Source organism: Lagenorhynchus albirostris, chromosome 6 (genome assembly GCF_949774975.1).
Source record: "Lagenorhynchus albirostris chromosome 6, mLagAlb1.1, whole genome shotgun sequence".
NCBI classification, from domain to species: domain Eukaryota; kingdom Metazoa; phylum Chordata; class Mammalia; order Artiodactyla; family Delphinidae; genus Lagenorhynchus; species Lagenorhynchus albirostris.
Genome location: NC_083100.1, coordinates 31,906,558 through 31,930,897, shown reverse-complemented (window position 1 = coordinate 31,930,897; position 24,340 = coordinate 31,906,558). Strand labels below are relative to the sequence as shown.

At 38.7% G+C, this 24,340-nt stretch overlaps 1 protein-coding gene across 1 annotated transcript; it reads left to right on the top strand.

Annotated features, from left to right (window-relative positions):
- Window positions 1-3,156: 3,156 nt before the first annotated feature.
- Window positions 3,157-22,823, top strand: ICOS (inducible T cell costimulator). The gene is made up of 5 exons (XM_060151346.1): window positions 3,157-3,214; window positions 17,944-18,282; window positions 19,002-19,108; window positions 20,386-20,470; window positions 22,783-22,823. The coding sequence occupies exons 1-5, from the start codon at window positions 3,157-3,159 to the stop codon at window positions 22,821-22,823; spliced, it is 630 nt and encodes a 209-aa protein (XP_060007329.1).
- Window positions 22,824-24,340: the final 1,517 nt, after the last annotated feature.

Sequence of the window (24,340 nt, the reverse complement as noted above, 5' to 3'; positions counted from 1 at the left end):
AGGGGGGCAGATGTATTAGATTTACATTTTACAAAGATGACTTACTCTGGTTATAGTGTGGAGACAGATTGAAACCAGGCAAGAGTGGGACAGAAAGAGCAGGGGCAGGATGCTGGAGACAAGAGGGGAAGAAAAACGACCTGGCAGAGAGTGAGGAAGTAGAATCATCGGGCTCCTTGGTGAACTAGTGGAGCCGGGAGGGCTGACACACAGGTTCCTGGCTGACTGGATGATGGTGTCACCCAACAACTGGGGACATAGGAGGAGAAATAATTTTGATTAGGAAGAACCCTTCTCTTCCAATGCCTTTCTGTTTCAGATGGGCAAGCCAAGTTCAGGTGAAGCAGAGATACTTTGGGGGTCCTTTTAGCCCTGTTGTTTGGACTCAGTGGCCTTGGTGTGTGGGCTCTCCTACACCTGCGATTATTGGTCTCAACAAGTTTCAAGCGAAGCAGAAGAAAGATATTCACCTGTGGAACTTCAAACGAGCAAGCAGTTAGCCTCCCCAACTCCGGTGCCCGCAAAGCAAGTAATAATAAACACAGCATCTTTAATGTAGCAGACTTTCCATTCCCACCCTCACCCTGGGCATCTGCACACACAAATCAAAACCCTCTTAAGTCACGGAATGAAAAAGTAAAAAAAATAAAAGCAAAAAAAAGGGCTTCCTGTGGGGTGAATGGAAATTTCTGCCCAGTTTGTTTTCCAGGCACATGAAGAGTAGTTCTGAATAATCAAAACCACAAGTAATTGTATTCTGAACCGAGATTTTTGAGACAAGGAGGAAAGGGAAGGATCCCTTAGAGGGGTCTTTGACAGAAGGCTCCGTCTACAAGGCTCCGTCTACATAGACACAGGGCCTGCTCTACTTCAACTCAGTTTCAAACAGATCCCTATCAAACAAAAATGCGCGTATACAATTGAACTAAAGTGAGCTCAACCATAATTGTGTAACTTTTCTCCCCCAAGATAGAATCATTGCACCTAAATTTTATTAGGAAGTCTCTTTTGCATTCAGATATTTGGGAACTTCATCTAGGACCTAAGTGCCCTTCTTCCACCAAAATCTGAGGCCAAAACATCATGTCACCGGTAATTTCTGGCCAGATAAATGAAGGCTAGCCTGTGAGTATATTGTGGTAATTAAGAGCATGGAATTCACAGAGTTCCATTGTCTTTGTTTGACCTGGCTCCATCACTTAGCAGCTGTGTGATCCTGAGCTACTATTTAATCTCTCTAAATCTCAGTTTCCTCATCTGGGAAATGGGAATAATGACGAGATTTACTTCAGAGAGTAGTTGTGAGAACTGAATGAGACAATTCATGGGAAGTGCAGTACCTGGCACACAGTACACACTCAATAAATGTTCATTACTAGATTCCCTCCCGCATTTTCCTCTGCATAACTGCAGCCAAGCTCTAGAATTTGTAGCAGCTTTTATCAAATGAAGTAAAATCTCTTTATTCTCAGTTCCAGAGCTGGGCCACAACTAGGTTAGAAGCAGTCAGTTATTCTCTACTGCCTGTCTTTGCTGGGAAAGGACTCCAGTATAATGTCAGTGGGACCCTTGATGCTGTCAGGGCAGAGTAGAAGGGAAAGGAAGGAAATACGGGTAGCAGGTTCCCAGGGGACCTCGTGACCCAGTCTGTACCGCTCAGGTTCTACACTTCAAATGGTTTCTTTCACATCCACTGTGGAGGCCCAGGAGCCCTAAAAAAGTTACCTGGGAAGCCTCAGCAGCTTGGAAATCTCTGCAGGATCAGTCTCCTGCCTTACCTTTGGAAGCCCTTGACTCTCCAGTATCTTTAATTGCTTTTTTACGGACCATCCTGGATTCTGCTTCAGAGCCTGGACATTTTGGACTGACATCTTGGTTGCCCTGCCCAGCTGATTCCAGCTTCTTACCTAGATGTCAGCTCTGCAGGCTGAGAATCTATCCTGCCCTGTGACTCCCCAGAAACCCAACCTGGATCCCGCATTCTGGAAGCCAGTTCAGACCTCTGAGTGGCAGGCTCAGCAGGCTTTGGCATGACTGGTTTCACCTGCTTGGTTAAGAGTGAGGATTCTGGAGCACACACTCCAAATCCAAGCACTGCCACCTACTAACTAAGTGACTTGGGCCAGGTAATTTACCACTCTGTGCCTCAGTTTTCCTCATCTGTACAATGGGGAGACTAGCAGTCCCCATCTCATAGGATGGTTAAGAGGATTAAATGAATTAATACATGTATAAGACATCATATAAACATATACATATAATCCACCTACATAAATGTGAAACAATATAAATATAATATTAGCTATATTCACATATTTTATACATATTAAATATATATTATTTTACATTTAACTTTATGTATGCTTTACATTAACATGTATTATTTCATGTAAAACATTTATATACATATAAACATAATTATTTATATTATTATTACTGTTGTTTTTGTCTACTCTATCTCCCTGCATGGATAGAGAGACCATGGGTAGGCTCTTCAGCTTTCTTGCTTTCATCTGAGGCTATAGATGTAGAATCCTGATTTCTACAGACTCTGCTGTATTATGTAAGGCAAGGTTTAAGTTAGATTAAAACCAACTCTAACACTTGGAAAATTACCATCTACAATGAATGCCATGTAAATATTCTTTCCTAGATTCCTATGTTGCTCTTCTTTCAGTAGCATCATTTTAAGTTCTGTTGCAATTGCTTTTATTTCTTGTCTTATTTCAAAGGCTTTCTCTCTCTGGAGCACATAGCATAAGATAGAAATGTGTCAAAATACATGCTATTTATCATGTGGTTAATTTTAGATCATGTTATGCCCAAAACTATAGATTCAGAGGAATGGGGTGGTTCTGAAAAGAATAGGCATTGTCTCTTTCACTTCTTTTCATGGAACTGAAATGAGGGTAAAATTTTCCTCTGTCTTCAAAATCATTAATAATCCATGGATTAAGCTTAACCTCCATGAGCAATAATGCCATATAGCCACTGACATCAATTAAGAGACACCACCCTGCCTTGATGGTAAGTGTGACACTTCATTAACCCCAAAAAAACCCACTTCCTTTCCAGCAAACAGAAAACAGCAGAGGACATGAATTCACTGGCAGCTTTAAGCACTGAAGGAGAAAATTGTGTTTGTTTCTGGCAAACATGAAGTCAGATCTCTGGTATTTCTTTCTCTTCTGCTTCCAGGTTGAAGTTCTAACAGGTAAGTGACCTACTGAATATTTATTATTAAGTTATAATTCAAGTGAACATTAAGAAAAACCAATTGGAAAAGTTAGGCACCAAATAGAAAGGCTTTTTTTGTTTGTTTGTTTTCAGAAAGTAAGAACGATTACAGAAGAGCCCAAGTCCATGGCCAAGGACGTTTATGTCACTGTTTTAAGATGAAGAAAAATGTCTCATTGGATCATTAAAACTTTAAATTACCTGCTTGAAGTTACTTTTTAGTGGATAAAGTAGAAGAGTGGCTTACTGTTCTCAGAGAGAGATGAAAGGCAAAATGACTTGTGTCAACAGAATGAAAATTACGTAGTCCTGGCATTTGGGCTGGGGATTCCTTCTGAAGGAGAAAATAAGATGGAAGGGCTTTGGAAAGAAGGATTTTGATTTTAATCTTATCTGGGTGGTCTTTTGTCAGAAACGCCCTGGCTGCCACCGAGTTTTTTCGACACTAATGTCAAGGTCCTTCTAAAAGGCTACGGAGTAGTGCATGATGTAAAAACACTCTCTAGCCTCTGTAGACATTAAAAAAATCTGAAGTCCTCAATTCTTTCTCTTACATGGTATATATCACACTCTACTTGAATACTTTAAATAATGTTACCTACAATGAAATTAATATGTATTTCTGCTGCTTCTTGTTACATTTTCTATTATTTTTGTTTCATCTTTAAGTCTGAGTCTCATGTTCTTGAGGCTGAGAAAAAGCAAAGTGAAATTATATTACATTGGGAAGTTCTACTAACACTAAAAGTGCAGAGAGAACTTTTAGTAGGTGTAACTTTATTTAGAAATAAGTTTTGCAGTGGTGCCAAAAATAGACTTTATTTTTCTCTCCAAAGAATTAAAAAACAAAAATGTATTGGTCAAATATTTGATCTTGTGGTGGCTCAAGGTGGCTCCAATGCTCTTAAATAAAGAGGAAAGAGGAATTAGAATCTACTTAAGGTCCCAAGGGCAGTTTGGGGCCACTTGCTTGTTAAACTATGGCTTTTATACAACCCAGTGAAATCCTTTAGCTGCATGAGCAACAAAGGAGTAGCTTTGGAATTGATAACCATTCATTCATTCACTCATCCATTCTTTCAGCACCAAGCACTTGCCATGCAGGAGGTACTGTGCTAGCCGCTGTGTGTACAATGATAAGCAAAACCAGGTCAGCCCCTGCCCTCAGGAAGCTAATTGAATGGCAGGGAGAGAGACATTAATCAAATAATCCCATGAATGAATGACAATTACAGGCAGAACTCAGTTCTGTCAGAGGATGTAACAAAGAAACCTGCATAGACTGGTGGGTGTGGAGGTGTGGTTGGGGGATGGGTTCATCCAAGTCTTTCTTGTGGAAGTGGCACTTGAGCTAAGCCTTGGGGGACAAATAGGAATAAATGGGGAGAATGGTGGGATGGTGGGTAAGAACATTCCACATCATGAAAAGAGTAAGTGCAAAGGACCTGTGGCAGGAAGGCGTGAAGTAAGTCAGGAAGCTGGAAGAAAGTGGACGTGCCTGAGTACAGAGAGGAAAGGGGTTGGGGATGGTGTAAGATAAGGCAGGAAAGGAAAGCAGAGACCAGACCATTCAGACCATATGCGCCATGTGAAGGATTGTGGATTTTCTTCCAAGAACATTCGTTGAAGTCATTGAAGGGTTTGTACTGCTAAAAAGCATCCAATATGCCAAACCCATTTAGGCACTTATGGTGGTGATATTATGCTCAGGAGATTTGAATTAGCAATGGTGTTACCACTGTGGAAGGACTGATCCAGCCTAGGTGGAATTATTTCTGGTTGGCAGATAAAGCTGATGAATACATTGTACTTCTGGAATGATATTTATCTTGGATTCTAATGGAATAAAACCAACATTCCCCCTCATCAACAGAAAACCATGCCATGGGCAAGCTGTTATCCTATTTGACAGGTGGCAGAACTGGCGCACAAATGGCTAGATGGAGATAGTGAACTGCTGAACAATCTTCATATTCAAAATATCACCATAATGCATGTATCCAGCAACTACCATTTGAAAGGCTCTAAATGCAAAGTAAAGAACCAAACTGAAGTCAACTAAGCTCTTGCAGATCCTTTCTTTGGCATATTTTTAATCCTCCCAACTATGTAGGCTTTCTCATTCCATGAAGAGGTAGGCATTCTTACTTTCAGTTAATGTTTGAAGAATCTCAGACCAGGAAAGGCTAAGTGTTTGGTTACCTAGTAATCAGTGGCAGAACCAAGATTAGAATTCAAATATGTCTGATTCCAATAACCACATTCTTTCCACACCATGTTGAAGTAGTGGAGATATAACATGAATCTCAAAGGAGAGAAATTCTCATCAGTTTTGTTATTTGGTTGGTGAGTTAAGAGGAAAGAAATCTTGGTGATTCTCAGTCTTCTATTGATCTCAGTGTAAAACTTAACAAAGTCATCTTCTTTTAATGATTCTGGAACAATAAGAGGCTCTTAATTGTAAAAGGATCTGAGAAAAATGAGACACTCTGTCTGCATTTAGAAGACACTCTTTCTAGACATTATGGGCAGTGGAGACCACGTGGGTGACCTGATGAATTCTGGTTTGGGAAAGACCACTTTAAAAGCAGTGGAGTGGGAATGACCAAGGTTGGGTGGTGTTTAATATATGTGCATGTCTAATGATATGTTCAGGGTGGAAGCTGGAAGGGTAACCCTCAGGCTCATTCTGAGCCTTGATTTTGTCACCCAGGCATTGAAGCAGTGATTCCTGAACTCCATCACCTCCAAAAAACCCAGCCCTTTGGCGCTTCCAGCACCTGCCCCTCCCCAGAGCTCAGGGAGAGTCCTGCGGAGCTGAGTTGACATTTAAGCCCCTCCCAGCACCTCCTTCCAGTGTTCATGCTGAATTTTAAAAATCCACATTGTCCATCTTTTCTTTCAATAGATGAATTCAGGGCATTCTCACTCAGCACAAGAAGCCTATATTGATTTCACTCCTTCAATATTATGTTTATTTCTATTTTCCTTGGTTGTGGTATTCTCTTTTATTTTTGTTGGTATGAGGAAGTTTCTTTTAACTCCCCTCTTTCCCTCTGTAATTTGGAAGGTTGACCACATGTCCTATTTGACTAATTCATTATCATGTTCAGAGCAGCTTAATTGAATATCTATTTATTATTGTAGTAAAGTAAATAATGACAGTAGCCTTGCTTGACGTGTTTACCCCACCTCCCATCCCCTGCAGTGACGTGAGAACTTTGGAATGTTCTCTTTTCACTCTCTTGCTTTCCCCTTAGTGAATCCCTGCCCCATACATGGATTTTGTTGAAATAACTGAAAACTTGTAGTTGCAGATCATTGCTAAGTTTCCTCTGACAGTGTTTCTCTTCTGGTTCAAGAACTCTTTACACTCACTTCACCTTTTTTCAGCGGCAGCATCACTCTTGCCATCTGCTCCTGTCTTGTCATCCTTGTTCCGATCCAATGATCAGAAGACTTCCATTATTTTCTTCAGATACCTCAAACTCAAATTTCGGGGATATTTTCTCCCAGTAATTGTTTAGTCATATCTTTTTCTTTGTCTTTTTTCCTTCTTTTTAGACATGCCTATTATTTTTATGTAAGATCTCGAGATCCTTGTTTTTTCATCATTAGTGAGCAAAATGAATTTCATAACTTGCCATGGCTGTTAACAACTCCCTCAGATGAAATGGAATATTATAGTTTTTAAATTGCTAGCAGCATATTCCCATTCTTGGTAGAAACAAAATGTAGGTGTGTAGGGAGGACCTCAATTCTCATCTGAGCTTTGCTCACTGTGTATCCATAGACTTGTTTGACGTAAAAAAAAATTGGCCTCAGCATTCACAGTTGTAAACTGAGCAAAACCCACAGCTTATGCTGTCTCCCTATCCTAAGAATATAAGTTTTATACATAAAAGGATGTACTGGGCTTTGCAAATTCAAAGCCCAGTATATACATACACATACATATACATATATAAATATATATGTATACACACACACACACACACACACACACACACACATATATACCAGTCATTTGTAGCCTTCAATACCCAAAGAAAAGACCCCGTTTACTCCATAAATGGCATCTCTGTGCTACTGCTCTTGTAATAAATTGAATCTATTAAATGACACGTTTTCGTCATTCTAAGTAAACTAAGAATGTGGCATTCAATACCTTTTCAGGAAAATTCAGAATTATACTTTGGAAAGTGGAACTTAAATATGTAGAAAACATGTAACACAAATGAAAGCTGTTGGTCAACAAGAAATTTTTTTGCAGTTTGTCCTGTATGGTCGATTGAAAGAGACTGAGATTTGCAAGTTTAAAGAGAGAGTCAGAAATTGGGCTACAAACCTCCTCTGGCTCTCGTATAACATACTGATGGCTGCATCTACTTTGCATGAGGAAAAGCTAAGAAGAAGCAGTTTGTCTTTAAAGGAAGGTGATGGACTCAAGAATTTTGAGTCAGTCAACCACTAGTTCTGAAGGTCTTTTGTTTTTCTGAGTGTGTTGTCATAGACATGGCACTTCCAACAGGCAACAAAGAATCACTTAAGTGGAACCTTTTTGAATATGAGAAATCAAACTTTTTTTTTAATTAAGGGTACTTTAATTAATTAATTAATTTATTTATTTTTGGCTGTGTTGAGTCTTCGTTTCTGTGCGAGGGCTTTCTCTAGTTGTGGCAAGCAGGGGCCACTCTTCATCACCGTGCACGGGCCTCTCACTGTCATGGCCTCTCTTGTTGTGGAGCACAGGCTCCAGACGCGCAAGCTCAGTAGTTGTGGCTCACGGGCCTAGTTGCTCCGCGGCATGTGGGATCTTCCCGGACCAGGGATCGAACCCGTGTCCCCTGCATTAGCAGGCAGATTCTCAACCACTGCGCCACCAGGGAAGCCCGAGAAATCAAACTTTTATAGCCACCATTTACACTCTCCTAGGGCTTAGCACGGAAAAAAGTTCATTCATGAAAAAAGCAAGAAACAAAACCTCTACTGCACTCACAATTCAAGTTTTGTTCATTTTGTACTAAGACAAGCAAAATCTCCTAGTAGTTCCTGTTTGCTCTCATTTAACTATAATAGAGTTTCTTGTAGATGTCAATACATCTTTTTACATTTCTACAGGCAGATAATTTACAGAACACTTATCAAGAATTTAGATCCCATCAGAGCAAGGACCCAGACTTTGTTGCAGGTTTAAGTACACAGGGCAGCTCAACACACAATGATCCATGAATGAGGCTGTCTAGGGAAACAGGTATGTTAAACAATGTATTTTCACATCAAATAAATAATTTTTATATGTTTTTTGGTGCCTAATAACATTTTCAGTCATAGAATACATATGTGGCACCAATGTAAATACTACTTTAAGTACCTGGGACAATTATACACCCAATACATCTTGAAGGAAAAGAAATACTTGAAAATAACTTCCAAATCTAGCTTAATGTTAAATCTTCTTTTTCTTTTTCTTCTCTTTTCTTAGCAAGTCTCTTTAGCTTCTGTGCTTCAGCTTCTATAAAATTAAGGGGTTGGACTAGATCATTGGACTAAGGGGCTCCTTAGAAATGTGGACTCTGATGTCAAATTGTCTAGGTTCAAATCATGGCTCCACCACATTTTGCCTCTATGACCTGGGGCCAGTTACTCAAGCCTCAGTTTCCTCACCTGTAAAATAGGAATAAAAATAGAAAATCTGATGTCAAATGTTGTTATGAACATCAAATGATATATTGCATGTAATGAATTGGAAACCTTAATACATGGGAAACATGCAAATGCTTGTAAGTTGCAATTATTATTATTATTTGGAAGTTTTTGAAAGCTTAGATGTTTATATAACTCCAGAACTGTTGGGCTTCAGACAATTGGTTGGGCATCATTCAGTGTGAGACTTTGCCTTTGGACTTGGAAACAAGCATCCTCCATTATCTGGTAAATTGGATCCCCTGCTCTGTTTTTCTCCTCCTCACCTCATTGCAGGACATTTACCAACCATACTCAGCTTCGATATTCTTCTATTCATTCATTCATTCATTTATTATTATTGAGCATCTAATATATTCCAGGTCCTAGGATTATTTGTGACCATGATCCAGTCTTTATCCTTGTGAAGTTTATGTTTAAGTGAGGAAGACAGACAAAAATAATTATGATCTAAGCTTATACACATTATAAATATATTGGTATAAACAAAGCTTTATTGAAATCATTGAGATAGGAGTCTTTCTCTGGGGGTCTCAGGGACAAAGCGGTTCTTTAAAGCAGTTCTTAAAGAATGAATGAGGATTTCTAAGCAAATAAAGGGGTAATGGGATATTCTAGTCTATGGGGACAGAAGTAACAATGAGAAAGTAATGGCCAAAAAGTATGGCGTAGCTTGAAGCTATATGGTCCCTGAGATTGTGAAAGGATTTTGTGTCATTCCAAGAAAATTGATTTATTTTTTTACCTCATAAGCAAGAAGGTAGTGAATATTTTCAAACTGGGCAGTGAAATGCTTTTTAGAAACACAATTTTGCAAGCAGCATGGAGAATGGATTTGGAGGGAGAGACTGCTGTTGAGAAAGCCAGTCAAGAAGATGCTTCAACAGATGAAGGAAGATGTGAAAAATCCTAGTTTGGCAATAGGAATGGGGAAAAACCATCCATGAGCTAGAGTCAACTGGTGACTCTAGAGACAACTTGGTGACCAGTTGGATCAGGACAGTCAGATAGAGGGAGTAATGAGGAAGACTCTGAGATCCTGATGCCTTAAAGGACAGGACTTGGGTTAGGTGAGTGAATGCTGAGTTCAGTTTGGAAATGTTACTCTTGATGTGTCAGGGGACACATCCAGATAGAGATATTGAAAGGAAACTGGAAATAAGGGACTAAGCCAAGGGAAGGAGTGGGCTGGAGATGAAGGTGTGGGTTACTGGAGTAGAGAGTAGAGTTTATTCTAATTACTTTGTAAATATCACTATAAAGTTTTACAACACGCTTGGGATTTTTCCATTTTCACAAAGAAAATCAGTTTTTACGAGGAGAAAATCAATCATTCATTTAAAAAATTATGCATTTTAGAGCACCAAAGGTTGTTTTACCCCCTCTACAGAGTTCCTTGGAGAATAAAAAAGTCACACATTGTGTGTGTGTCTGCGTGCGTGTGCACGTGCAGGTGTGCTCAGAGTCTTTTGCCTTTTTAACCTTCTCCTTACTTTTTTTCTTCATGTTTTTTTGACTTCCTTTTCAGCAAATGTTAAGACTTGGAATTGGGTTTATTTTGCCTACCCTTGCTACTGATTTCAATCACTATTTTAGATTATGGATGCCTTTGAATAATAATGTAAATATAGAAATTATGCATATATAAAAATATGCTAATCAGGATTCCAAAAGTTTTAGCTAGTAGACGCATAAGAAATGACGGTGGTTTTATGAGAGGTAAAAAAAAAAAGTGGTAGAAAGCATATTTTTTAAATGCCAGAATTTCTTAGGAAAAGATCAAATGTAACAAAACCCTAATATAAATATTGCAATTTTTAGAACTTCACTTCTTATGTCACATTCATGTGCTGTGCTAAGCTAAAGCTTATGATTGTTGGATTACAGAAAATATTTTTAATAAACACTATCAATAATTGCAAACTCAGGAACTCTTATCTTTCGATCACTCAGACCTTTGTGGAGGTTTGTGGTTAGAAGTCTGAGTTAAGGAGAATAAAGTGAAATTGCTGATCGGTCTCATATCCCCTTCACTGTGTGGGTTTTCTAAGTGCTTTTGCTAAAAGATTTTCAACCAGGCATGATACAATTGCTTATAAAGAGTCCTGGCAGGATGGGTTCTATCAAGACAATCTTATACTGAAGAAATGAAATAGCTTAGACGTAAAAGAATCAATTTGTAAATAAACTTCTGAATCATAATGCGATTCTCAGCTGAATGACCCTTTTCTTCAGAGATTTTTTTCTTAACAGCTCCCCCCAAAGAATATGCAAATGCTTTTATCTTTTAAAAATTTTGAAGATCTAAAGAAATCATCTGATATAAACATTCTGATTTTACTCTTGAAACCTTAGTCTGCTGATATCAACAGTAATGTTATAAAAATCATAGCAGCAGTTAACAGGTTTGAACCTCTATTGGAAAGATTGCACCCTTTAGACATGGTAGTCAATGTGATTAAGATATAGCAGCTATTTTCTAGAGTACTAATAATCTAGGAGCACCAACAAGAAGTAAACAGATATGGTAGCAAAGCGAAAATGAAGTCTGAATATTCAGATTTTTAGACTCATCACCAGGATTCAAGAGAACATATTCCTGTTTGTGTTTTTAGCAACGCATTAAATGCTAAATTTTATAGCATGGTGTTTCTATTGCAAATCACTAATATGCTCTGGTTATGAAACATCTGGATGTATTAAAACAATCATTGGTTCAGAGGCACCTGTCCTGGACATCCATTGGGCAAATTTAATGATTCTGCACTTTACAAAATACAAATACATAACAAATAATACAAATAATAACCAGGTTTAAACCTGTCTTCCCTTCTATAGACACAAAAGAGCCAAGAGAATAGTCAACCATCTAAACAAGTCTTTATGAACCTGGTAGATATTTATAATAGTTAAAGAACGTGCTTCTTTGTAGCTCAGCCAGATAATATTCATTAGAACCTGACATCCCAGTCGAGGAGGTGTCTTTTGAACTTGATTGTATATTTGCACGGACTTGTCTGCAGAAGAAAGGCAACATGCCGTAGCTAACCCTGGGATCGTGTCCCAGCTATGAGCTATGTAATCCTGGGAAAGATACTAGGTTTTCTGGCCCCAGTTTAGCTTGATAAATTTAAGGGTACAATTTAAAATGAAAGGCTTAACTGAATAATTTTTAAGAGCCCTTTTGATTCTTATATTCTATAGTCTATGCTTTGTCTCCCCAGATTTATAACATCACTGAGATCTACGTATCCATTCATCCGTCCAACCATCCAATACATATTTATTGTGACTTACTACTTACCAGGTGCTATTGTAGATACTTGGGATGAATCTGTGAATAAAATCAACAAGGTCTCTCATTTTAAAGCTTATGTTGTAGTGGGGTGGCCAGACAGTAAACAAGAAAACAAAGCAGACAGCAACCTCAGGTAATATGCTAGAAAATGACTTGTGGTGTGTTTTGGATTGAGTGGTCAGTGGTTGCTGGAGAAGTAAGAAGCAGCCATGTGAAAATCAGAGATAACATTCCAGGCAAAGAAACAACACATTCAAAGCCCTGGGGACCAACTTCTTGTGTTTGAGGAATAGAAAGGAGAACAGTGTGACTGCATTGTGGTGCGTGACTGGCATAAAATGGTGTTAGCGGAACAGGGTAGATCACGCAAGTCATGGAAAGTAGCGTAAAGAGTTAGATTTTCTTTTAAATGAGATGGGAAGGCCCTGGGTGTTTTATAAACAGGGCAAGTACACTATCTGATTATAAAGAAGATTATTCTGGTTCCCCTGAGGAGAGTGGGTGGTGAATGGGCACGAGTGAGAGCAGAAAGTTAGGAAGCTCTTTTCATCCCAGAGAGAGTTAATGCTGGTTTGGACCAGTTGCAGCTTAGATGGAGAAATGGGTAGATTCTACTGGAAATAGAAGAGAGGGGCAGGAAATTAGACTTTCTTCCTGTAGAAGGATTTCAACAGTGATCCTCTAAGACTCAGTCTATAGTGACCACTTTGTAGCTTCACGTGGTTGCCTGCTTCCATTATACTTCCTCTTGTTGTTGCTAGCGACACTTCAACCTCAGACTGTACCCCAAATCTTTCATCTGCCCAAGAAGTTGTGTGACCTCGGACAAATAATCTAATCTGTCTGGGTCACCAGCTGTCTGTATGTGGAAAAATTGGACTTGCTGTATGATTTGTGTGTTTGCTAGGCTTGACTGTGTATGACGCTGGGCAGAAGTTGAATCATGTTACAGGAAACACAAGTGTGAAGGTAGGGGTGTTTACAGGATGTCTGAAACATGTACAGACTGTATATGAGAGCTTATGGGGGTTGGAAATGGAGATGGTTAGGGTAGGGAGAGTGAGGAACATACCAAAGATAGTGTGAGAGAATATTTTGGAGGATAATTTTATATTAAAAAGTGGTATGTGGTGTGATTTTAAGCTTGATATAAGGGAAGAAAGAACAAGAAGAAAGAGATCGATGAGGGGAATTGTCGCAATTTTCAACTACTGGTATGACAGGGGAACTGACCAAAGAGATTTGACACCCAATCAAAGCAGACACAGGGTATAAAAAATGGTGCTATCGTACCAGTACTCCTGACTGAATATTAGACTTGGAGATAAGAGCATCCAGGGAAGGTGTAGAAAAGATTCTAGCTGCTTCAGCAGTTATAAGGAATGAACATATTCAGATTTTCCTTAAATTGTCTGTCTATCCATTAAATGTTTTAGTCATGATTATAGGGATGATCTCCTTTTGATACTATTTTTCAAATATCATCAAAGACTAAGGAGATTTTGTGATTAGGTATTTGAGCATATCTGTTCTACAGCTGCCAAAGTAATTATGAAGCAATTGATTAAATCCCCTATCTGATTCCTTTAGTTGAAAACATTCAAATAGAAGACCAGGAATTGCCAAATCGTTTTCCAGATGGAAAGTTTAAGCATCGGGTATGTGGACACTTAAGTCAGGCTTCTTGTCACCACATTTAATAATAAAAAGGTGACCTAGGTAGTTTTTAGATTAAAAAGGGTAAAATGAATAACTAAGAGTGTCCAGTAGAAATGACACTTTGGGATCTCCAGTTACTCCTCTGATGTCAATGACACTGTCACTCAAGAAAAATGTGGAGCGTTTTCCTTGCCATACCTAAATGCTATTATGGGCCAGGAAGATTGTCTCATTAATTTTCATTCCTCCTGACTTCATGGAAAAGCCCAGTAAGATGCTGGGACAGAGAGAGTATTATGGAAACATGGTTTCTCCTCTGGAGAACCCAACAGCAAACTAGTAGCTCTCTTAGTTGTTCATGGTCTCATCTAGATATGTTCTCATCCTGAATCCATAGAGAGTAAATGTTGGAAAGAGCTTTAAGATGTCTTGGTCTTACTTCCTTATTTCACAGCTGAAGAGACTAAAGTCTAGAGAGGTATCCTTGTCACAGAGACTTGCTGATGGCAAAGCCAGAATTTTCCTCTGGTTTCCTTGGGAACCACTGCATTGCACTTCTATCACCCTGCACCGCTAACCATTATATTTCATCTTGCATTGGGTTATAGGTCATAGTGTGGGCCCAAAAGGAGAAAAAGCTGCTGACAAAATCATCTTCAGAAGTAGAAGACAATGCCTCTATGTCTGTGTGTGCACAAGGAGGCCGCAGACACTTTTGTTCCAAGATCTCTTTGTGGTTTACACGCTGCCATTCTAAAGTCCTTGGGAAATTTGCTCTGAACGTTTCTAAAGGAACTGTGAACCAGCTCACTGATTTTATCTTCTGCAATAGACAGTAAAGACAAGCATCAAAGCAATAGTAGTGCAACATAATTTACTTTCAGACAAATAAGTCCCCATGCAAATTATCTTTCACTTTAATCTAATGTAGGTTGCACCTATTCTCATATGATGAGTTTTTCCCCTTTCCCTTTTGCTTATATTTACTTTCAGTTCTTTAAATGAAACAAGCATTATTTTTCTTCTTTATACTTGAAAACTATTTTATTCTAGAACAAAACATCTACTCACAAAAGTGAAAAAATATAAATGTACAATTTAACGAATAGTTACAAAACATACTACCTTACTCCTACAATTATCACAGGTCAAGAGGTAAAACATTGTCAGCCCACAGAAGCCTCTCCACCCTGTGTTTTCCTTCCCGGTTCCAATTCCTTTTCCCCTTTATACAGAAGCATCATACTGAATTTTGAGATATTCATTTGGGTTATATATTCTGTTTCTATTCTTTTGGTCATTATGCAAGAAATCACAACATGCATACTTCATTTGTCAAAGTCTCAAGTTACATACACCTTTTCTAGCCTCCTAGACAGTGTGTTTTAGGTTGACAGTTTCTTTCAGTACTCTAAAGATATAAGGTGTAATTCCACTGTATCATGACTTTTACTGTTGATGTTGAGATACCACCTGTCAGTCTCACAGTTGCTTCTTAGAAGGTAGTCAGTCTCTTTTCCCTGGCTGTTTTTAGGATTTTTATTATGATTTGTCTAGATGTGCATATTTTTTAAAAATCTGCTTGTGTTTTATTTTCCAATTCAACAGCTCTGTTTAACCATCTAATATGCTCTTAACTTATCTCCTGAGTTTCTAATCTCAGTGTGGGTTTTTTTTGCCAATTCTAGTTGGTTCTTTTTCAAATTAGTTGACTTTTTTTCTTTAAGTTTCCTGTGATCTATAGATATTATTACAAGTTTGTCTTTTATTTCCTTAAACACAGAAGGTTCAATTGTTTTATTTGGGGGATCTGATAATTTAAATATATAATTGTGTGTTTGTTTTTGGAGTCTGTTTTTTCTGTTGTTGTTTCGTTTCCTTGCATGTCTGATTATTTTTTATGGTATGCTTGTCATTATAATTATTATTTGTAGATATGAGTTGAAGCCTAGGATGTAAACCTTTTCTTTCTGTAATAGTTTGCATTTTTACTTTCAAAAGCTTAGGGGTAATAATAATCCAAAATCACCTTAGACAAAGTTCAATTATTGAGATTTTCTGGACCACTGAAGTGATTTGAAGGTGGGCTATGATCTGCATGAAGGCTGGTTTACTTCTGGTTTAACCTGTATTCCAAGGATGTAGCCCTTTGGGATTTTGAGGAGCTTATTGAGGAGAATGTCTTTTACTAGATTTCTCACTTTCAGACTCTGGGAGTTGAGACATGAAAACAGAAGTGTGAATCTGGGAGAACAGCACATGCTCTCGAAGTAAAAGCAACTTCTAACCTTTGCTTATCTCTCTGGATTCTGGTTCTTCAAATTTAATCTAGTAATTTCTTCTTTTTTTCAGCTCTTTAATCCTTTACATTAATATTTTTAGACATTTCATTCAGCATTTTTGGTTGTTTTGGTGTGGGAATTAGTTTGAATAATCTGGACCACCATACTGAAAACTAGAAAGCTTGTGTTTTCACAATCAAATCCCCAAGTTGAAAATCTATTCCCTAGCAATATGAGAGATATAAATTAAAGCCTACAGGTACTAGGAAAAATAAATAACTATGGTAGATTTTAAATAAAATGAACGCACTGGTGTAAGCAGAGCCATGACAAGTGAATCCAGGAGGGTAATGCTAGTCCTGTTATAAAGTGGAACAGTTCTTTCCAAAAGCAACATGGCAGTACAGAGTGTTTTCAGAGTCTTTAAATATTTTGCCCACATGTCAAAATATTTACATAAAATCAAAATGCTGAAAATAACCCCAACAGTCAACATTGGTAGAATGCTTTAACAAGTTATGATAGATGAACATTATGCCCTTTTATATAGCCATTAAAAAGGATAAGTATGATGACTACATAAAAAATGGAATGTTTATGATAACATTAACTGCCAATAGAAGAACAAAAGGAATAGGTTTGCTATATAAAATAAGTATATGTCTGGAAGGTAAAGAGCAAAAATGCACAAATGGTATTTCTATTTCACTGGAAAAGGAGGAGTAGGTAATATTTTTCCTTAAAACTTCTTTGTACTTGTTACATAGTTTTCTCAAGAATAAAAACAGGAATTTCAAAATTTAAGCTAAAAACTGTCATGCTAATAAATTTTCCCAAACAATTTCAGCATGAGACTTATTAAAAGTCATATTAAAAAAGAAGAAGAAAAAAGAAAAAGAAAAAGGAAGGCAAAGAGTTGTTTGAACTTGTAACTGAATAACTCAGAATCTGCAACCAGGCCGAATCCATTTCAGTTTCCTTCTTCTGTGATCCCCATGTAGCTTGTAAAAACAACCTTGGTTTCCTATAAACTTTATTTTAAAAAATGAAAAAGTAAACAAAAATCTGGGTCTTTACCTTTATCATCAGACTTTGATTCAGTTCTCAATGGATGAGGTTCAGAGAAGACATGTTTCTATCATTTGAAAATGATTCATCTGTCCTTTCACTCTCTAGCGGGAGGGTATAGTGTAAATATATACTCTTATATAACCGTTCATTTTTAGTTTAAGCTGTTTTGTGCTTTAAAATGTTTCTTCCCTAAACTATGTCTTTCCCCAAATCTCTCATTGTTTGACTGAAGTGCTTATCCTCCTTCAATTTCAATTTTCAAAGTCGCTTTCTCCAAGTGGCATTATCTGATTCTCCAATCAAAATGTGACTCCATCTACATTTACTTGAATAGTACTCCATTCCTAGCATGAATTATGGTGCATAACTTTATATTTATCCATCATCTGTCTCCAATATGAAATCTGCCCAAAGGCAGGAACAATTTCTGTTTGATTCATACTATGTAAATATGTTATTTAATATATTACATATTATATATTCATATATGATAAACAAGTCTCCAGTTAGGTTTTTTCCCAAGACACAGTTTTACCTTCATGTTCTATTTTTTGGTTGTGAAGTTCCTTCATTTTGTTGCAATAAAGGTGACTTTATGAAGAGAAGAGATGACTTTTGTGCTCAAATATAATGATTAGGTCAACAGAATCATAAAATGTCACTTTTGCTTTTTTTTTTTTTTTTATCCAGGAGAATTCAATGCTTCTGCCACATCTGAGATGTTTATATTTCACAATGGAGGTGTACAAATTTTATGCAAATACCCTGATACTGTCCAACAATTTAAAATGCAGTTGTTGAAAGGAAATAATATACTCTGTGATCTCACTAAAACAAAGGGAAGCGGAGACAAGGTGTCCATCACGAATCTGAACGTCTGTCAATTTCAGTTATCCAATAACAGTGTCTCTTTTTTTCTGTATAACTTGGACAGTTCTCATGCCAGCTATTACATCTGCAAACTATCAATTTTTGATCCTCCTCCTTTTCAAGTAGATATTCTAAGCAAAGAATATTTGAATATTTACGGTAAGACATTGTTTTAATCTTCCAGACTTAAGAGTACATAGGCATTTTAACAATTTTTCTCACTAATGAAAACAGTTAAACAAATAAATATCTCTTGTGTTGGAGTTCATTTCGGTGCAACTGAAGGCAATAATTTATGATGAAATATATCAATACAAGGATGTTTATTAATAATAAAAATAATTATATTAATCAGTAATATGAAATTTAATCATATAGACTGCTGAGTTAGAAATAGGTTACGTTGTCTCTAAAACACACATGCCATTGAAAATCAGGACAAAAAATTAGGAGAAATATCCAAACCCATGGCTTAATGGCTGTGCTTCTATTCACCTAAAGTTTAACGTTTGGGTTTTGTGCTGGGAATTGTGGAATTAAGTGAGATAATTGAAAACAATAGTTTTATACCTTTACTTTCCTACTTATTCTTTTTCAAAAACATAGATAGCGAAGTCTTTTCTATTAACCACATTTATAGACATATACGTGCATAGAGTCTTTTCGTTTTTAGTTTCTGGATCCTTGCTATCATACTGAGATGATGTTATTTATTTACTGTTTACTGGATTTCATGATTGTAACGAAGGCAAGCTTTATGGCAAGCTGTTTAATTTAAACAGCTCTTTTAAATTTGTTAAGTGAACTTGTGATTCAGCACTGAAAGAGAAGATTTGATTCTGAGAGTTTTTCCTCACCTTAATTTTCTTCCAACCCAGAATCACAGGTTTGTTGCCAGCTGAAGTTCTGGTTACCCATAGGATGTGCGGCTTTTGTTGTAGTGTGCATTTTTGGATGTGTCCTTACATGTTGGCTTACAAAAAAGGTGAGCAGGGCTTCCCTGGTGGCGCAGTGGTGGGGGGGTCCACCTGCCGGTGCGGGGGACGTGGGTTCGTGTCCCGGTCCAGGAGGATCCCACATGCCGCAGAGCGGCTGCGCCCGTGGGCCGTGGCCGCTGGGCCTGCACGTCCAGGGCCTGTGCTCCGCAGCGGGAGAGGTCACAGCAGTGAGAGGCCCGCGTACTGCAAAAAAAAAAAAAAAAAAAAAAAAAAGGTGAGCAACATTGATCTTTTCTTGCACTGGCTTTACTGAGGAATATGAGCAGTTATTTACTCATCAAAGTATGTATTGCTTTTGCCAGAGTAATTTGATCAACAGGTAGATGATTTCTTTTCCTCCAGATACGCCTACTAATTAAACTACTAACTTGGAACAGAAGCTCTTTTACTTTATAGACACTTCATTCCAAAAGGAATTCAGTGGCTTACAAAGAGATATGTCATTATTATTATTCAAAAAAGATAAGGAAATTGGGGCCACAGAAAGACAAAAAGGCAGGGAGGAGGGAGGAGGGTTAAAAGATAAAAATAGATGCTTCCGACTTTTAAAAATTATTACATGTGGGCTGCAAATTTGATTCTAAGTTTCCAAAGTCAGGGCAGATGAAACAAAATTTTCCACAACCAGTCAATTAAAAAACAGTCAGTGAGAAAGTCTCGTAGGGCACCATCAGTAGTTGAGAAGGAAATTGACAGCTTCTTTACATGGTAACTTATTAGGACTCCTTGCTTTTAAAGAAAACCACTGAAAAACTAGGCAGAAAGATGAAAGAATAACAACACCGATAACAACCAAAATCTCTCTGTGCCAGGGGATATTCTTTTTAGTCTATCACAAAACGGGTTCTCAATCAAAGAACCTATACCATTTTGCATATTATGCAAGGGTGTTAGCATCCTCAAGTATATCCATAGTGTGACGGTTGGCCATACAGTGTGTATATCTGTGTCAGAAGGGAATTTGAAAAGAGAGATAAAGAAGGAAGAGAGGAAGATAAGCCCCGTGGTCTAAGTCTACTGGGGAAGGAACAGTAAAGGCATAAATGAGAAAAGACATTGAGCAGAAAGAGTTTTTATTTAAAGCCCTTTTCATATTGTTCTCCTACTTAGCCTAAAGTCAGGAGCCTAAGTCACATTATAACACTTTGTCATATACTGCTTCAACAAAGAATAGAAAACAGTAACAAACACACAAACACATCCCCCACAGGAATGGAGATGGGGAAGGGCAGATGACAAACCACGTTTCTGACTTTTCTTGCAGAAGTATCCTTCCAGCATGCACGACCCTAATAGTGAATACATGTTCATGGCAGCAGTGAACACTGCTAAAAAGCCTGGACCCACAGGTACAGTGACACATGGGGGCTTGGGAAGGGAAGAGCGTTCTTTACATGAAGCCTACAATTTTAATTTTTTATTTTAAAGGAAGGGAAAATGTCTCTAGTATTTTCTGTAAAAAGTCAAATTTTCATTTTAACTGAATTTGTGCTCTCTCTAGTTCATTGAAAACATGTTTGTAAACCACTATTAAAAAAACCAGAAAGTTCATAAACCCCTATGGTATCAAGGCAATCTTCCAATCGATATTTTAAAAATTGGGGTGATTCTAAGTCTTCCTTGTTAAAAAGTTCTTTAAGTCATACGATGAGATTTATTGAATATCATTTTAGTGTAAATTACTGAGTGAGGCACTGTGGGGGATACAAAGATATGAAGGTTTTCGACTGAGATTTGGAAGAAAGATCTGGGCTGGTATTCCCAAGGGGAAGAAGGAGAAATTGGTGAAGATATTGTTATTTCAACGTAAAAAATGTGCATGGTTAGAGAAATTGGATGGCTGTGGAAGTCAGCTAGGTGGGACTTTGACATTTTTCATTCAGAGTGAGTGTTGTCAACTGCAGTGTTCTTAAGTTGAGGACCATCGCAGAAAGTCTGAAATATCCATTCTTGTAAATCTTATGCCTTTGAGGTTGCAGTGATGGAAGGTGTATAATGAGACAGAAGCCACTGCATTTCTGCCACCACTCAGTGGTAAAGGACTTGTATAAAAGGGATGCACAAAACACCTGTAATCATGGAATTAAAGCGCGGGAAGGGGCTGAATCTCCTTTAGCCCTCATTTTTTTTTAGATGAAAGAAATTGATGTTTCTTCTGGTGTTCAGTGATTCTTTGGTTCTCCAGAGAGTTGATACCATAGCTTTGACACTAGCAAAGAGCTTGTGTTTCATTATTCTGCTATTGGGAAAAAAAATCTTTTCTCTCAATCTCTGTGCTTATAATAATGTGTCTCTCTTAATTTGGGTCCCTGAAAGCAGACCCTGAGACAGACACTTGGATGCAAGTAGTTTATTTGGAAGGAAGAAGGGGTGAGGGAACAGGGAGAGGGAGACAGGAAAGGCAGAAAAGCAGATGAAGGTCGCATTACTAAGATCTCAGCTAGAGGCCACAGGACTTCTGAGAAGTATACAGATGTCTCCCAGAATTGTTCTTCTGAAGGATGGCAAATGGGGCATTTATCCATTGGCTCCCATCCCCACTGGTTTGGGGTTGCCTGCAGGACGCATTAATCCCCTTTGTTCCTGAGTCTTGCTCTGTGCATGCCACGAGGCTGCTCTTAAGCCTTCAGAGAAAGCCCTGAGGCAGAAAAGCAGAGAAATGCAGGGTGGGGTTATTTTGCTAGAATAGTCAGCATACTCAGAAGTGGTGCAGCTGAAATCAGAGGGGGGTAGTTTCATGTCCCATCTACCAAGCCTAGCATATATCTTGCAATTACATGTAAACATATAGTAACTGAAAATGGCCAGAGTGTAGGCCAGAGTGTAGCTCTAGTGTAGGGCTACCTTCTTGAGGGTAGGCAGGGTCTTTCTTCTGTATTCCGACAGCATTACACATAAACAATTCCAGGCAGAGCATGACTCAGCACCTCTGTCAAATATTTGTTATTATGTGAATAACACCGTGCTGAGTAATGTGTATTGGGTAGAGGGAGGGAAGCCCTAAGACAGTCCTTGTCTTCAGTTTATAATGTCACTGGGAGAGGTAATATGTTTGCATGGAGGGTGGAGTCATGTGATAGCGTTAAAAGTCCTCAATTAATTGCAAAGCGGTAGAGTTCAGACAAAGTTTGCAAAAAGAGTCAAGAGTGGGATGGGGGGCTTCCCTGGTGGCACAGTGGTTGAGAGTCTGCCTGCCAATGCAGGGGACATGGGTTCGAGCCCTGGTCTGGGAAGATCCCACATGCCACGGAGTGACTGGGCCCGTGAGCCACAACTACTGAGCCTGTGTGTCTGGAGCCTGTGCTCCACAAGAGAGGTCACGACAGTGAGAGGCCCGTGCATGGCGATGAAGAGTGGCCCCTGCTCGCCGCAACTAGAGAAAGCCCTCGCACAGAAACGAAGACCCAACACAGCCAAAAATATAAATAAATGAATTAAAAAAAAAAAAAAGAGTGGGCTGGGTAAAACTCCATGGAAAATGTGGAAATGGTGCTCGGTCTTGAAGCATAAAGAAGAGTTTGGACGGGGTATGTGTTTGCCTGTGTGTGTGTGTGCATGTGTGTGTGCGTGTTTACAAGAGTCAGAGGAAAGGGGAAGCCTTGCTGAAGGGGATTGGCACATGGAGAGCTTTTAAAGAATTTATGCTAAATTTTTGTTACAGATGTGACCCGTAATTTGGAACTCTCTGGCACCCAGGCATGAGCCGCACTGGCCAGTTCCCTCCAACTTGAAGAGCAAGATTCTCTGTTTCCTGGACCACAGAGAGTCTGACTTGATTTGACTACGTACATCTTTTGCTGATGTTTTGTTCCGTCTGGACCAGTGACTATATCAGTCAATAGGGATTTTAACAGACTGCCTTAGTACCGTTAGAGTTCTCTCAAAACAAATACCCTCTCGCAACTAGCTTTATAGAAAGCCCAGCTTGTGTGTGCTCAACAAACAGACCTCACTGGGATGGAAACCCTGTCTTCAGATCTGCTTCTAAGCAATGCATCAGCCAGGAGAACAAACACATCTATAAAAATGTTTTAAAGATGTCAAGGGTATGGAATCTGCAAAGCAAATGGACAGCTGAGGGCCAGAGTCTGTCTGCATTTCACTAACAGACTACCTCTTCTTTCTGTACGGAGGAGCATTCCTTTTATAATCAGGCAGTAGAGGGAGATGCTTCAAAACTGCAGTAATTTTATCTCTGAGGTGTGGCTGTGTAAGGATAGCCTACTAATACAGTGGAACACAGTACCCTTCTCCAACTTCTGAACCCCAGTTGACCACTGCACAAGCAATTTAGGTGCCTTCTTCTGCCCTCAATTTTCCTTTTAAAAATACTTCCACATAAGTACTTGACAGATATGCTGAGTTGGGAGCTATGTCTACATTTTTTCCTTCTGCTGCTTAGTTTCATATATATAGCTGCAGCCTAGTGAATATAACTTGCCTATATTCTCCCTAAATAAGCATAATTTTTGCTCCACAAAGATATCTTATTTTCCCAAATTCAGTTCAAATGGTTTACTTTGCTGACTCACTGACACCAGTAGTAGGAAACATTGCCCAGAATCAAAAGTGACTTCATTTTTTGATATTCTTTTCTATCGTTATCTGTGTTTTCATGGTGCTATTAATTACAAGCTAGGCTAGTTTTGGAGATCATGCTAAAATTGCAAGCAAACAAAGGAATCCATCTTTCACTGTCAAGCATTGTCCTGGGAGATAGAACCCATGATCTATTCAGCATGAAACCTGCAGTTCCTAGAGGTCACTGCCAAACTATAGCCGCGCTGCCTCTGGGCTGTATAGGTTGAAACAGCCCCCATTAGCCTGGAGCAGCCATCCAGACCTGGGTGGAATTCCCAGAATTGAGAAACTCCGCTTAGCCAGGACAAACAGGTGCTCTTGCCCCCAAAGGCTGAAGTCACCCTGGGGACAAGAGTGGGTTTGCCTGCATTTTCCTCCAGGATCTGTGAAGAAGCACAGATGTGTCAAGGAACATCTGTATGATTCCGTCTCCTAGAAACCATTCAGCCTGGAAACCGACCCTGGCCCTTCAAGGCAGTCTTCCTTTGAATTTGGTTTAGCTGGAAAGATTCTTAAGTACATGTGACATGTGATTATTCTTAGCTGAAATACTTTCTCCACTTCCTGTCTGCATACCCAAGGCTTCTGAAGCAGCCAATGTGTATGCAACAATATTTCCAACTTAGGTAAAAAAGGGA

Bases quoted from the DNA above. Each gene is read 5' to 3' on its own strand.
- ICOS (XM_060151346.1), top strand. From the start codon at position 3,157: ATGAAGTCAGATCTCTGGTATTTCTTTCTCTTCTGCTTCCAGGTTGAA. The intron at 3,215-17,943 runs GTAAGTGACCTA...TTTTTTATCCAG, and splicing joins CCAGGTTGAAGTTCTAACAG to GAGAATTCAATGCTTCTGCC. The intron at 20,471-22,782 runs GTACAGTGACAC...TTTTTGTTACAG, and splicing joins TAAAAAGCCTGGACCCACAG to ATGTGACCCGTAATTTGGAA.